The sequence below is a fragment of the Cervus elaphus genome, chromosome 7 (genome assembly GCF_910594005.1).
Source record: "Cervus elaphus chromosome 7, mCerEla1.1, whole genome shotgun sequence".
Lineage (NCBI taxonomy): Eukaryota > Metazoa > Chordata > Mammalia > Artiodactyla > Cervidae > Cervus > Cervus elaphus.
In genome coordinates this window covers 21718503-21732886 of record NC_057821.1, presented here as the reverse complement: position 1 = coordinate 21732886, position 14384 = coordinate 21718503, and the positions used below count along the sequence as shown (strand labels likewise).

At 40.5% G+C, this 14384-nt stretch overlaps 1 protein-coding gene across 1 annotated transcript in view; it reads right to left on the bottom strand.

Moving 5' to 3' along the window:
* Nucleotides 1-894: 894 nt before the first annotated feature.
* Nucleotides 895-14384, bottom strand: part of OPN5 (opsin 5) — a 33318-nt gene continuing 19828 nt past the window's right edge. Inside the window, exons 5-6 of the mRNA XM_043908738.1 lie at nucleotides 5090-5331; nucleotides 895-958 (exon numbers count right to left, since the gene is read on the bottom strand). Coding sequence (XP_043764673.1) covers nucleotides 895-958; nucleotides 5090-5331 — 306 coding nt within the window. The remainder of the gene's footprint in view (nucleotides 959-5089; nucleotides 5332-14384) is intronic.

Sequence of the window (14384 nt, the reverse complement as noted above, 5' to 3'; positions counted from 1 at the left end):
AATTGCACCAATATATAAGATGTGAAAACATACAATGAAATCACTCTATGCCACTTTTAACTGCATCTCTTTACCTGCAGACCTCACAAGGTATTTGTCAGAGGAAAAAGAGAATGAATGAAAGAAAGAACAAAGGTGACAAAGAATAAATGAATAAAGGGAACAACACGGCTATGTTCACTGCATTTGTTTCTTAAAGATTATAACTAGTAATACTCTGTATCACCCACTGCATTAATATGCAGAACTTAATATGAGAAAAATTCCATGTGAGTAAAATTATCACCAGTGGGAATTATTTTGGTCCTCAAATTCTGAGATAGAAGTGTTTTCCATTTAGGGATTGAAGGCAAAATTGATTTCCCTAGAGGACTACTTTGGGACATCACTACCATTAGAGTGTGATCCTCTCACAGCAGGAGAAGAGATAGGCTGCAAGAATCAAGAGCATCTCCCAGTCAAAGAGTCACAGTCCAACACACAGTCTCTATAATCACCCACCTACATGAGCCCCAGAAACAGCCTCCCTGGCCCTACATTAACAATAATAATGAAATTAAGTATGGCCTAATAAATAAAAGTTTCAAACATTGTTCTTAATATCTCAGGCTTAACACTTTGCATGACAATAGGCTTTAAAATAGAATTAAAAAAAAAAAAAAAAAAACCCAGGGAGGCTCATCCTAAGCAATATTCCTTAAAGTAGTAACTTATCATCTAGTTTCCATTTGGCCATTGGATTTCTCAGCAAGTCCTAGCAAGGAAAAAAAGGAAAAGTGTACAAAATATAAAAATATAATATCAAGAGAAAAGTGTGGTCACAATCAAACATTAACAGCAGTGAAGAGGCAAGTAAGTGAATCATCGTGTCCATGAGTAATGCTGTGTCCATCTTCATACCTCTTGATGGATTTCCAGCACAGCAGAAGACTTCCTGACTGTGGTTACAGTGTGCAGCCTGGACACAGGAGAAGAAAAATGCAATTTAATATATAACACACACATATTTGTATATATACACACAGTTATAGACACATAAATATGATGATGATGTCAAACTTGAGTACCATGAAGATTATTTTCACAAAACTTGAATTTTAAAGAGATGGGAAATAGTAACTCAATTTAGAATATTCAAAGTTAAAAAATTCCTTGAGCAGAGCTTTCCAAAAGCGAGCCACTTGCTTAGAGCACATTTCCTGTGCCCGAGTGAGTTTCCCGTCCTCTAGGACAAAATCCACTGCACACAACCTACCACTCAGTTGGGCCCAGTGACTCACCCAGCTAAGGTGATCAGGGGAGGCTTGATTACAAGCAATGCCAGAGTTTGGGGCTTTGTTCTTCATCTTTACTGAAATATTAGGGATGTGGAATGCCTCGGTCATTTGCTATGCACCCCCAGAGTCTTCTGAACATGTCTAGTCCATCTACAATTGGCCTTGCTTCTGAAGTTTGGGTCACCTGTTACTGGTGATGAGTGGACTCATTGGTCCTTAGGTGGGGTGGAAGGCCTATGACTTCATGAGCTGCAGTGTCAATGTCTTCCTTCCCCAGACTCTGGTTCACTGGCTTTCAGTCATGGCTGTGTGTGCGAATCATCTAGGGGAGATAACCAACCTAACAACTGACACTTGGACCCAATCCAGACCAATTAAATCCAAATTTCTGCAGATGGGTCCAGGCAGCAGTACTTTTGCAAATTTCCCTGGGTGATTCTAATACACAGCCAAGGTACAGAACCTCCACTTAGAAAATATGGGAGACTATTATGGATAATGGACCCCATGGACTGTAGCCTACCAGGCTCCTCCATCCATGGGATTTTCCAAGCAAGAGTACTGGAGTGGGCTGCCATTTCCTTCTCCAGGGGATCCTCCCAACCCAGGGCTCGAACCCGGGTCTCCTGCACTGCAGACAGATGCTTTACCGTCTGAGCCACCAGGGAAGTATTATGGATAATACAGTGCAGTGAGTAATGACACTTCAAAAGGGGCTCTTGGGCACATTTTCCCCTTCATCAGCTGCTACCAAAATCTCAGGAGACCTCAATTCAGAGGGGGGAGAAATGAGTTAACTTTTAATGAACCATTGCAATTACTCCAAGTTTATTTCCACAATCTCATATTTAACACATTAGCTCTTTCTATTTGAATTCAAAGTATTTCCCAAGAGGGTCTCCCAGTAGGAATAAATACATTTTACAGTTCAGAAAAGGAAAGACCAAGGATAAAATGAATGCAGTTTAATTGATCTGAGTTGTTCTGGTAGCATGTGAACCACTCTGGACTGGTTTCCCATCATGACACCTTACTCTATAATCCTCAACATTACTTATTTTCTTAGCTTCTTAATAAAAACAAAGACAAATAAGATTCCTTTTGTTTGTCTTCTTCGGAAAGCTAAAAATACAATTCTGGTGACCACTTCTCCATCTTCCAGTTCTCCCCCAAAATAGATCTTTCTAGAATCTGAAACTCATCACATCTCTTCAGCATTTCTTCCCTAAAGATGCTTCAACCTCTAGAATCCAAGCCCCCACCCTATTTCATCACCAGTAACTGATTTTTCCACCAAAAGCTGAAACTTTGGAGTAAGGAAGGCATCCTTGCCTTCCTCTATATTTCATATAAATGGCTGACAGGAGCAGGTGAACTGAGTTCTCTCTTGCCTGGCTGATTTTTCCAAAGGTTTGTGGCCCTAAGTCACTTTCTTCCACATAATTTTTTTTTCTCCTTTTATTATGGCGTGTTGAATATTTATGTGCTACTCACACTTGTGAGCAAATATACAGAACACAGAGTCAGTCTGAAGCAAAATTATGAGGCACGTGAAATTTGCCTTAAAGCCATGCCTGTCAAATTCTCATCTCCTTCAGAAGAAAAAATGCCTCACTGATTTCTCCCACAACTGCTGTATTAAAACTATTCCCTCCACCCGCATTCATAATAGTATTAATAGCTGATGAGGGCAAAGTGTCATTACATTTAAAGTAGATGCATTTTAGCGTTTGAATTTAGGCTTCCTTGGTAGCTCAACTGGTAAAGAATCCGCCTGCGATGCAGAAAACCCCGGTTCAATTCCTGGGTTGAGAAGATCCCCTGGAGAAGAGAGAGGCTACCCACTCCAGTATTCTGGCCCAGAGAATTTCATGGACTATACAGTCCATGGGGTCGCAAAGAGTTGGACACAACTGAGCGACTTTCACTTCACTTCATTTAGTTCAACAGAGATGGTAATAACCACCAGCAATGTGGGAAAAAAAGAGCACTAACACCACCTAGCTCTTTTTACATGGGCATTTTCTGTAATTACTACAGCCTGAAAGATGAAATCCTAGGTCATCCCAATCCTAGACTCTGAGTAGTTCATTTTTCCAAAGATATAGTTGTTGTTTGCGATTTCCCAGGCAAGAACCCTGGAGTGAATTGCCATTTCCTTTTCCAGGGGATCTTCCCAACCCAGGGATTGAACCTGCGTCTCCTGCATTGCAGGCAGATTCTTTACCACTGAGCCAAAAAGGAAGCCCTATAAATAGCAAAATCCTTCTTAAACAGTGGTCTCCTACCTCTATGTTGTGTATTCCTTCCCCCAGACCACAGCAGCAATGACAACACTACCTTTTGTTTTGTGCCTTTTAAATCTATTTTATTTGATGTTGTACCTATGTGCTAAGGAAATTCTGGGTCAAAAGATTTGCCCCTTGCTTGAGCACAGCAAAAGATCAGGGTCAAAACCTGCATCTTCTCATTAGTTCCACCTTTTTCTGCTGCTCCATATTCACTCAAGGAAAATAAAAACTATCTAGACCTCAAGTGAGTAAGAATTAAGTGGCCTTCTCAACACCCCTCACCTCAGACCTGGAATTTGGTGCCTGTTCCACATTTGACGAAGACTGTCCCTGAGTGAATACAGAAGATGACCAACTCACTGTTGACTCACTCTGAGCCTTTCCAGTCTTTAGGAAAAATGATGTTGGATCCCCAAACTCACTGGTTCATTGTGTAGCAGAAGATGTAAACCAGAACATCAAAATCACAAAATGTAGGAGAAGGGAGTACAAAGATGTAGATTTTTTTCCTGTTTAATTTTTTAAAATTATACCATGAATTAAGGATCTTTTTAGAAAGTGGGATAATTAAAAGCAACACAGTAGTCATAGCATAAAATAGCATTAATAATAAGAGTTAACATTAAAAATGTAGATCTTTCAGAATGTGTTTGAACTTAAATGAATATCAGTTTAAAGCAAGTATCAGTAAATATACATATAACCATGTGTGTGTATTAGTCACTCAGGTGACTTTTTGTGACCCCATAGACTGTTGCCCACCAGGCTCTTCTGTCCATGGGATTCTCCAGGCAAGAATACTGGAGTGGGTTGCCCTTCTCTTCTCCAGGGGATCTTTTCAACCTAGAGATCACACCTGCATCTCCTGTGTCTCCTGCATTGCAAGCAGATTCTTTACCATCAGAGCCACCAGGCAAGCCCAGATGTAACTACAGATGTAGTTTAAGCAAGAATCAACATGCTTGACTTTTGAAGCCCAATAGACCTTCACCTTCCTAAAACCTCTGTGTCCTCATCTGGCAAAGAGAAGGAATCATATGGGTCTTTTGTGAAAATAAAGAAACTGGCAGAGGTTAAAAGTGTCATCTCCCCTTCCTTTGCCTGTCCAAATCATACATCTTAGTTAACAGTAGAAATATCCCAAACAAGACACTCCTTTCTGTTGTGAAAAGTTAATTTGGGATCAATGACATGTGGCACAGACAGTACTCTTGGACTGAACTGAATCTGGTTCCACATAAGGAAGATGATGGATGCTCAAATGGGCATAGCTCCGTATCTTAGCTGCTCCATAATAAAAAACAGAATCACTGCTCTCACCCTCTACTCCTATTGTCTGACTCCTCCATATCTGATTACTTGATTTCAGGGATTTTGGCGAACAGAAAATAAAGTCCTCCTTGCATTCATCCTAAGTGATTTGAGCTCTAATCCTAAGAAGGCAGCATGTCCTGGTGCCTTGACCCCACGGGATTCTGAAACAAAAAGGGTGTCATTCATTTCCAGCTTATGAAATTTTACCTGAAGTCTTCCAAAGATTTCTTCTTGGTGGCTTTCAAACCACCAGTTTGGCAACAGGCAAATTTGTAATCGATGACCTGGTAAATGATGGGGTTGTACATTGCTGCTGATTTTGCCAGGAGGGTTGGCACCACAGACAGCTGTATGGGGATGGAGTCTGGCCGTCCAAAAGCTGACCACACAGAGACCACCGCGTAAGGAATCCAGGCAATCAGGAAGCCAGCGCAAATCAACATCGCCACCTGGTGAGGGAAAGCGACAGAGAACAAAATTGAGACACTTGGTGGAAATGATGGGGGGTGGGGAGGAACAGGTAGCCTATTCACACCCAAGGAAGTCTGTCTATCATCTTTTCATTTATCTTGCCAGTGGGAATCATTTCATATGGATTTCTGAGATATTCAGCCAGAAAAAGTAATGACTATTCTTACTCTATACACTGCATTCTCCACTCCAGAATTTGAATGTACCCAAAAGACCCAACGTTTGACCCTATAAAAGCTGTCAGAATGTGCCTACATGGAGCAGGAAAAGGATGCTGAAAAGACATGTGTGCACCTGAAATTTCCAGACTTCTCAACCCACGTTCACTTAAAAACTAGATGAAGAATATGTTCACCTTGATGAAATTTTAAATCACCCACATTTGCCTCAGGAAACTTAGAAACTCTGCCTTTGTTTGAAATTCTAATAGGAATCTTCTTCAGAGATTTCTATGAAATGCAATCTCCTTCGGCTCAAGTTTTTCTCAAGTCTGAGGCTCAGGTAGTAGAAATCCACTCGCTACAGAGGAAAAGAGAGTCGGTGAGTTCAAACCAAAGTGACACAGTTGTATGAAGTGAGACTTTTCCAGAAAGTATTTTTCTCTTTCACCAAATTATATTTACCTTGAGGAAACTCTTAACTTTTAGATCAAAGAATAGTTAGAGACAAGGTTTAACCCACCCTGACTAGTTCCTCACTTCCTCCAATCCAGTCTCTTTAAGAATGTAGTCTGACCCTATAGGTTATTCCACTTGAATCCAACAAACCTTTTTTAGCAAGTATTTTGTGTGAGATTCTGTGTAGGTGCTGTGGGGACACCAGCACACTTTCATGCCTTTGCTCCATCCCTTTACAGCAGTCCCCAACCTTTTCACCGCCAGGGACCAGTTTCATGGAAGATGATCTTTCCACGGATCAGTGAGGGGGATAGTCTCGGGACAATTCAAGCACACTTACATTCATTGTGCACTTTATTTCTATTACTGTTACAACAGCTCCATCTCAGATCACCAGACATTAGATCCTGGAAGTTAAGGACCCCTTCTCTAAAACACAAACAACGGCTCAACAAAGCTGAATATGATCTAAGTGCCAGCTTGGAGGAGGACAAAACTACACGCTCCGGAGAAAAGTAAGACACAGTCTCAGGAGGAAGGTGGCATACAACCTACACATTGGCACGTGGAAATAAAGGAACATGAGACCAGCACAAGCAAAGGCAAAGACAGGTATGTGTGAGGTTTGTACAGGACCTAGTGAGCAGTTCGCTTTGGTATACAAGAAAACAACAAAGGGAGATGAGACTGGAAAGAAAGATAACATCCACACCCTCAGGGGTCTGTAAAACCTACTACTGAGCTTGCACTGAATTCCATGTGTCTGAAAGCACTAGTAGGATTTTAGGCAGGAGACATATGAGAGGCGTGTTTAGGAAGATTAACCTATAAAAGAAAATGTGGCTGAAAAACACAGGAAGCAGAAAGGTCATTGTTTATTCATTCAACCAACAAGCATGATTGAGCATCTCTTGCATGTTTTTGTTGAGGATAAAACAATGAACAAAGCAGATACAGAAATTCTCCTCGCCTAGAATTTCCATTATGAGCAGGTTTGTTAAGGCAACATTCTAAACAAGAGACAAGAGGGGTCTTCATGAGAGTACTGAGACTTGAAAAGGAAGTCCAAGCCTTGGGTTTTATTTAAATCTGGACTATTTCAGGCCCTAGTTGAGAGACAGGTGACCTAACTTCAAAGCTTCCTTAAACTTTATCTACTAGACTATTCTTTCTGTAAAATGAATAATGAAATATACTCAAACATGCCCTCTGTGTGATGAAGATCTGGTGTTGTTCATTTGTATTTATTTTCCTCTTTCCCTTGTACCTTTGATTAGCACTGCCAGCATTCCTTCTGCCTTGTATCATCTTTTATGGAGTTGGTGTCACAGGACTCACAGGAGCTTGGTCAAACCAATGGACTGCAGGCCCCTGGCTACAGTCGTAGGAACAAGGTTGGACATATGACTATAAACAGAATAATCAGATCCACCTTGGGATTTCATACAGCAGTTTTAGGAAAAGTCAGCCTTCCTTTTACCTTTGAGTTCCCTACAGCCCTGGGAGGATGAGAGGATGGAGTTATTTGAGCTCAGGTACCGCTTTCTCTTTCAGCCCCCACCCCCTCATTTAAGAAGTAAAATAGGGACTTCCCTGGTGGTCCAGTGGTTAAGAATCTGCCTTCCAGTGCAAGGGATGTGGGTTCAATCCCTCATGAGGGAACTAAGATTTCATATGCCAGGGCAACTAAGCCCTCATGCCACAACCAGGACCTGACACAATTAAATAAATAAATGTTTTTAAAAAGAAGTAAAATAACAGTTCCCATCAACAAGGTCACAACAAGCTGGTGTGGAGGATCAAGGATGAGGAATGAGATAGCAAATGTTTTCTTAATAATAGTTAAAACAGCAATATTTGTGCATGCTTTTTTGTTTTTGAAATTCAACTGGGAAAGTTTTCCTTATAACAAAAGTCATCTGTGTGCATGTGTATTTCAATATGCTTTTGCAGAGCTGAGCTATTGTATGCAGGAAATGGTCTGTACCCCTCAGTCTTCTTGACCTGTGGAAGAGCCTGTCAGTAGGGTGCACTTGCCCTAGGAACCCCATATTTGTCAGGTGTCTCGAGGAGGAAGCATGAGAAATCTGCCAGAAAGTCTCAGGTTCTAAAGTTCTACCCAAAAAGCTCAGGCTCATCTCTAAATATTAACAGCAGCAGAGAAAAACCTCAACAATATCCATTTTGCTGTGGCAATCAATATCCCAAGCAGAGGAATCAAATGAGACCAGACCTCATGGACATCCTTAAGTCCCGAGTTAGGGTTCTGGACCAAAATTCTCACCTGTGCTCAGCAGTTATCAAGGAGGCCTAAAGCACACATGCAACTCTCTGACTTGCTTGCTTTCCCATCTTTCTGCAGAAGCTTAGCCAGGAGAAATGGTATTTGGTTTGGTCTGTGTGACTTTTGTTTGTAAATGGACTGGAGGCCTCAAAGCTCACAGTGAGGGTCTTTTTTTTTTATTTTTTTCCTAAATCCCCAAATAAACAATACGATATAAATAAAGCTTGCTCTCGCAGATGTCTAGAAACTTAACGTAACTCCATCCTTTTTCCTTTGGTGAGTCATAAGACAGTTTCACAGTATCTCAAAAGCTGTGTTGCTGCCAAAGTCATTGACAAAAAATAGATTAACTTAGTCCATAATATTTTCTACATTCTACATACTTCTTATTTTTATGGGAGTGTGCAATGGGGAAGAGTAAGGACTTACGACATTTGCATTTTGTTATCCTTTTTAAAAGGAGAGAAGAGAATTAAAATATACCAAAGCCTTTAAACACATAGCAAATGAACCCATGTGGTTTCTCTGAGATTTGAATAAAGCTAAATACTTTAAATTGAATGACTAGAAATAAAGTTTTAAAGTAGAAAGAGGGGGGAAAAACTTAGATCTCAAAGTACTGCATAATGTTACTTATGTTTTTGAAGTGAAAATGCAGTTAACATGAGGCACAATCATTTTCTATAACCTTCTCATGTCAAAATATACTCTACATTGCAGAAGAAGGTAAACTTCCAAACTCATTCTATGAGGCCACCATCACCCTAATTCCAAAATCAGACAAAGATGCCACAAAAAAGAAAACTACAGGCCAATATCACTGATGAACATAGATGCAAAAATCCTTAACAAAATTCTAGCAAACAGAATCCAACAACATATTAAAAAGATCATACATCATGACCAAGTGGGCTTTATCCCAGGAATGCAAAGATTCTTTAATATCCACAAATCAATCAATGTAATACACCACATTAACAAATTGAAAGATAAAAACTATATGATTATCTCAATAGATGCAGAAAAAGCCTTTGACAAAATTCAACATCCATTTATGATAAAAACTCTTCAGAAAGCAGGAATAGAAAGAACATACCTCAACACAATAAAAGCTATATATGACAAACCCACAGCAAACATTATCCTCAATGGTGAAAAACTGAAAGCATTTCCCCTAAAATCAGGAACAAGACAAGGGTGCCCACTCTCACCACTGCTATTCAACATAGTGTTGGAAGTTCTGGCCACAGCAATCAGAGCAGAAAAAGAAGTAAAAGGAATCCAGATAGGAAAAGAAGCAGTGAAACTCGTGCTGTTTGCACATGACATGATCCTCTACATAGAAAATCCTAAAGCCTCTACCAGAAAATTACTAGAGCTAATCAATGAATATAGTAAAGTTGCAGGATATAAAATTAACACACAGAAATCCCTTGCATTCCTATACACTAACAATGAGAAAACAGAAAGAGAAATTAAGGAAACAATACCATTCACCATTGCAATGAAAAGAATAAAATACTTAGGAATATATCTACCTAAAGAAACAAAAGACCTATGTATAGAAAACTATAAAACACTGATGAAAGAAATCAAAGAGGACACAAATAGATGGAGAAATATACCGTGTTCATGGATTGAAGAATCAATATGGTGAAAATGAGTATATTACCCAAAGCAATCTATAGATTCAATGCAATCCCTATCAAGCTACCAATGGTATTCTTCACAGAACTAGAACAAATAATTTCACAATTTGTATGGAAATACAAAAGAACCTTGAATAACCAAAGCAATCTTGAGAAAGAATGGAACTGGGGGAATCAACCTGCCTGACTTCAGGCTCTACTACAAAGCCACAGTCATCAAGACAGTATGGTACTGGCACAAAGACAGAAATATAGATCAATGGAACAAAATAGAAAGCTCAGAGATAAATCCACATACCTACGGACACCTTATCTGTGACAAAGGAGGCAAGAATATACAATGGAAAAAAGACAACCTCTTTAACAAGTGGTGCTGGGAAAACTGGTCAACCACTTGTAAAAGAATGCAACTAGAACACTTTCTAACAACATACACAAAAATAAACTCAAAATGGATTAAAGATCTAAATGTAAGACCAGAAACTATAAAACTCCTAGAGGAGAACATAGGCAAAACACTCTCCGACATAAATCACAGCAAGATCCTCTATGACCCACCTCCCAGAATATTGGAAATAAAAGCAAAAATAAACAAATGGAACCTAATGAAACCTAAAAGCTTTTGCACAACAAAGGAAACTATAAGCAAGGTGAAAAGACAGCCTTCAGAATGGGAGAAAATAATAGCAAATGAAGAAACAGACAAAGGATTAATCTCAAAAATATGCAAGCAACTCCTGCAGCTCAATTCCAGAAAAATAAATGACCCAATCAAAAAATGGGCCAAAGATCTAAACAGACATTTCTCCAAAGAAGACATACAGATGGATAACAAACACATGAAAAGATGCTCAACATCACTCATTATCAGAGAAATGCAAATCAAAACCTCAATGAGGTACCATTACATGCCAGTCAGAATGGCTGCTATTCAAAAGTCTACAAGCAATAAATGCTGGAGGGGGTGTGGAGAAAAGGGAACCCTCTTACACTGTTGGTGGGAATGCAAACTAGTACAGCCACTATGGAGAACAGTGTGGAGAGTCCTTAAAAAACTGGAAATAGAACTGCCATATGACCCAGCCATCCCACTCCTGGGCATACACACCAAGGAAACCAGATCTGAAAGAGACACATGTACCCCAGTGTTCATTGCAGCACTGTTTATAATTGACAGGACATGGAAGCAACCTAGATGCCCATCAGCAGACGAATGGATAAGGAAGCTGTGGTACATATACACCATGGAATTTTACTCAGCCCTCAAAAAGAATTCATTTGAACCAGTCCTAATGAGATGGATGAAACTGGAACCCCTTATACAGAGTGAGGTAAGCCAGAAAGATAAAGAACATTACAGCATACTAACACATATATATGGAATTTAGAAAGATGGTAACGATAACCCTATATGCAAAACAGAAAAAGAGACACAGAAATACAGAACAGACTTTTGAACTCTGTGGGAGAAGGTGAGGGTGGGATGTTTCAAAAGAACAGCATGTATACTATCTATGGTGAAACAGATCACCAGCCCAGGTGGGATGCATGAGACAAGTGCTCGGGCCTGGTACACTGGGAAGACCCAGAGGAATCGGGTGGAGAGGGAGATGGGAGGGGGGATCGGGATGGGGAATAAGTGTAAATCTATGGCTGATTCATATCAATGTATGACAAAACCCACTGAAAAAAAAAAAAAAAAAGAATTCATTTGAATCAGTTCTAATGAGATGGATGAAACTGGAGCCCATTATACAGAGTGAAGTAAGCCAGAAAGATAAACACCAATACAGTATACTAATGCATATATATGGAATTTAAAAAGATGGTAATGATAACCCTATATGCAAAACAGAAAAAAAGACACAGATGTACAGAACAGACTTTTAGACTCTGTGGGAGAAGGCGAGGGTGGGATATTCTGAAAGAACAGCATTGAAACAAGTATACTATCAAGGGTGATAGTCAGTGATCACCAGTCCAGGTTGGATGCATGAGACAAGTGCTCAGGGCTGGTGCACTGGGAAGACCCAGAGGGGTGGGATGGAGAGGGAAGCAGGAGGGGGGATCGGGATGGGGAACACATGTAAATCCATGGCTGATTCAGGTCAATGTATGGCAAAAACCACTACAATATTGTAAAGTAATTAGCCTCCAATTAATAAAAATAAATGGAAATATATATATATATATATATATATACACTCCACAAAATGTTAAACATTGAAATATTAAATTAAAGTTATTTTAGGAGAGACTACAAAAATTTGCAAAACTTTCACGTGACACTCAGTTTTCCCAGAAACTTTTTTGTCTTTGTTGATCTGTTACTATATTGCTTCTGTTTAATGTTTTGGCTTTCTGAATGTGTGGCATGTGGGATCTTAGCTACCCAAACAGGGATCCAACCTGCACCCCATGAATTGAAAGGTGAAGTCTGAACCACTAGACTGCCAGGGAAATCCCTCCCCAAAACTTTCTACTTAACTTGGAACACATTTAATCTTCTCATCAGTGTGTTCTTTACTTTCCACATTTCTAAGTGTGTCCTCATTTCTATTTTCCAAAATTTCTCTCCCAAATATCTTTAAACCAGTTCTAATACAGGCACCTGTACCAGCAGTCTCTTCTAAGTTGTTTATTTTTTAATTGCTTCATTTTTATCACTGTCTTTTGGTTCACTGAGAGAGGAGTAAAACTTTAAATTCTTAAATTAGACCGTTTTTGTGGGAGGAAATTCACAGAATATGTGTTTAGCTTCTACAAAAGAATCACACATCTGCAACTCAGTTGCTTTTAAATATATCTCGCTGCAGAGGACCAAGCAATACCGGTATGTTCCAACTATGGTTCAAGCTCATATGAAGTGTCACACAAGCAAAACTGCTCACCATGGATCAATTACAGTGAATTAACCAATTAAAGCAAGAACAGAATAGGGATGAAAAAGCTTTATAAGGCTCTACCTCTGACCCCAGTACATCTGAGGCATTACAGCAGAGGAGTTTTCCAAGAAGGAAAGTCCTCTGTCTCATCTGTGTGCGGAGGCTACATGGAACAGTAGGAAACTCTGACATGAAGGTGGGCTTCCCAAGTGGCGCAGGGGTAAAGAATCTGCCTGCCAATGCAGGAGACACAGGAGACTCAAGTTCAAGCCCTGGGCCAGCAAGATCCCTTGGAGGAGGAAATGGCAACCCACTCCAGTATTTTTGCCTGGAAAATTCCATGGACAGAGGAGAGTGGAGGGATACAGTGCATGGGGTTGCAAAGAGTCTGAGTGAGCACAAACACACACACACACAGACACACACACCGACACACACACAGACACACACATAGACACGGACACACACACACATGGACACACACACGGACACACGGACACACACACACAGACACACACAGACACACACGGACACACAGACACACACACACACACGGACACACACAGACACACACATACACACACACACGGACATGAGAACTCAGGGGTTTGGATTCCAGTCCCCATTCATCTCCACTAAGCACTGTGAGGGAATCCCTGACTCTCAAGCCCTGCCACCTTAGTTCCTTCCACCAGGCTCCTTTGCCCAGATAGAAATAAGACTTCAGCCAACATTTGAAGCTGCATGCCACCTTGGATAACAAAATAGATGAGGAGATGACTTGATGTGGAAGTGAAGGCTTAAAGTCAGGGCCAAAGAGATAGGATAAATTCCCCCCCAAGAATGAGGCTGAATCACACTCCGGAACCAGCTGGACTACCGATAACAAAGAAATTTCAGTGGCTGGGATGAGATCGGGTCCCAAGAAGAGAAATCACCACATCTGTGCTTTGAAAGACGGGGCAGGCAGAGGGTGCCACCTGCCAACAGAAAGCCTGCAGTTGGCAGGAGCACAGGCAGGATCAGATCTGGTTTTTCTCTCTTGCGTCTAGCCAGCAAATATATGGATTTGTTCCCAACCAGAGGGGAAAATTATATTAAAGGGTAGCATTGCAGTGATAAATGCCAGTTGGGAGACCACAGTCCTCCACGTGTGGGCAGCCTGCCATTGAGAGGTGGCAGAGAGGGAGCTGGGGCAACGGTGACCTTCCTTCCTTGGCGCCCTGTTCCCTCATCTATACAAAAATGGAGCAGCAATATTTTGCTTTCACACTACCTTTAAGAAGTTAAGTAATATGACCACTCCAAACTCCAAAGAGTTTCCTCTTTCCTTCTATTTCATCAACAGGATGATGACAAAGGCCAGCTGTCTCAGGCCCACCTTCATACACTGATAAAAATTTTTTTTTCTGAGAGCCCCAATACCTCTGTTATATGTTAGCCCTGGTCACGATCCAACTAGAAAATATTAATTCATACTTAAAAAAAAAAAAGTAGAAGAAAGAACAGGATTCTGCACTTCCCAATTGCAGTTTTCTCAAATCTTGAAATACCACTACTCCATAAACAAGCAAAAGCTGTGACCAGAAGCGGCGG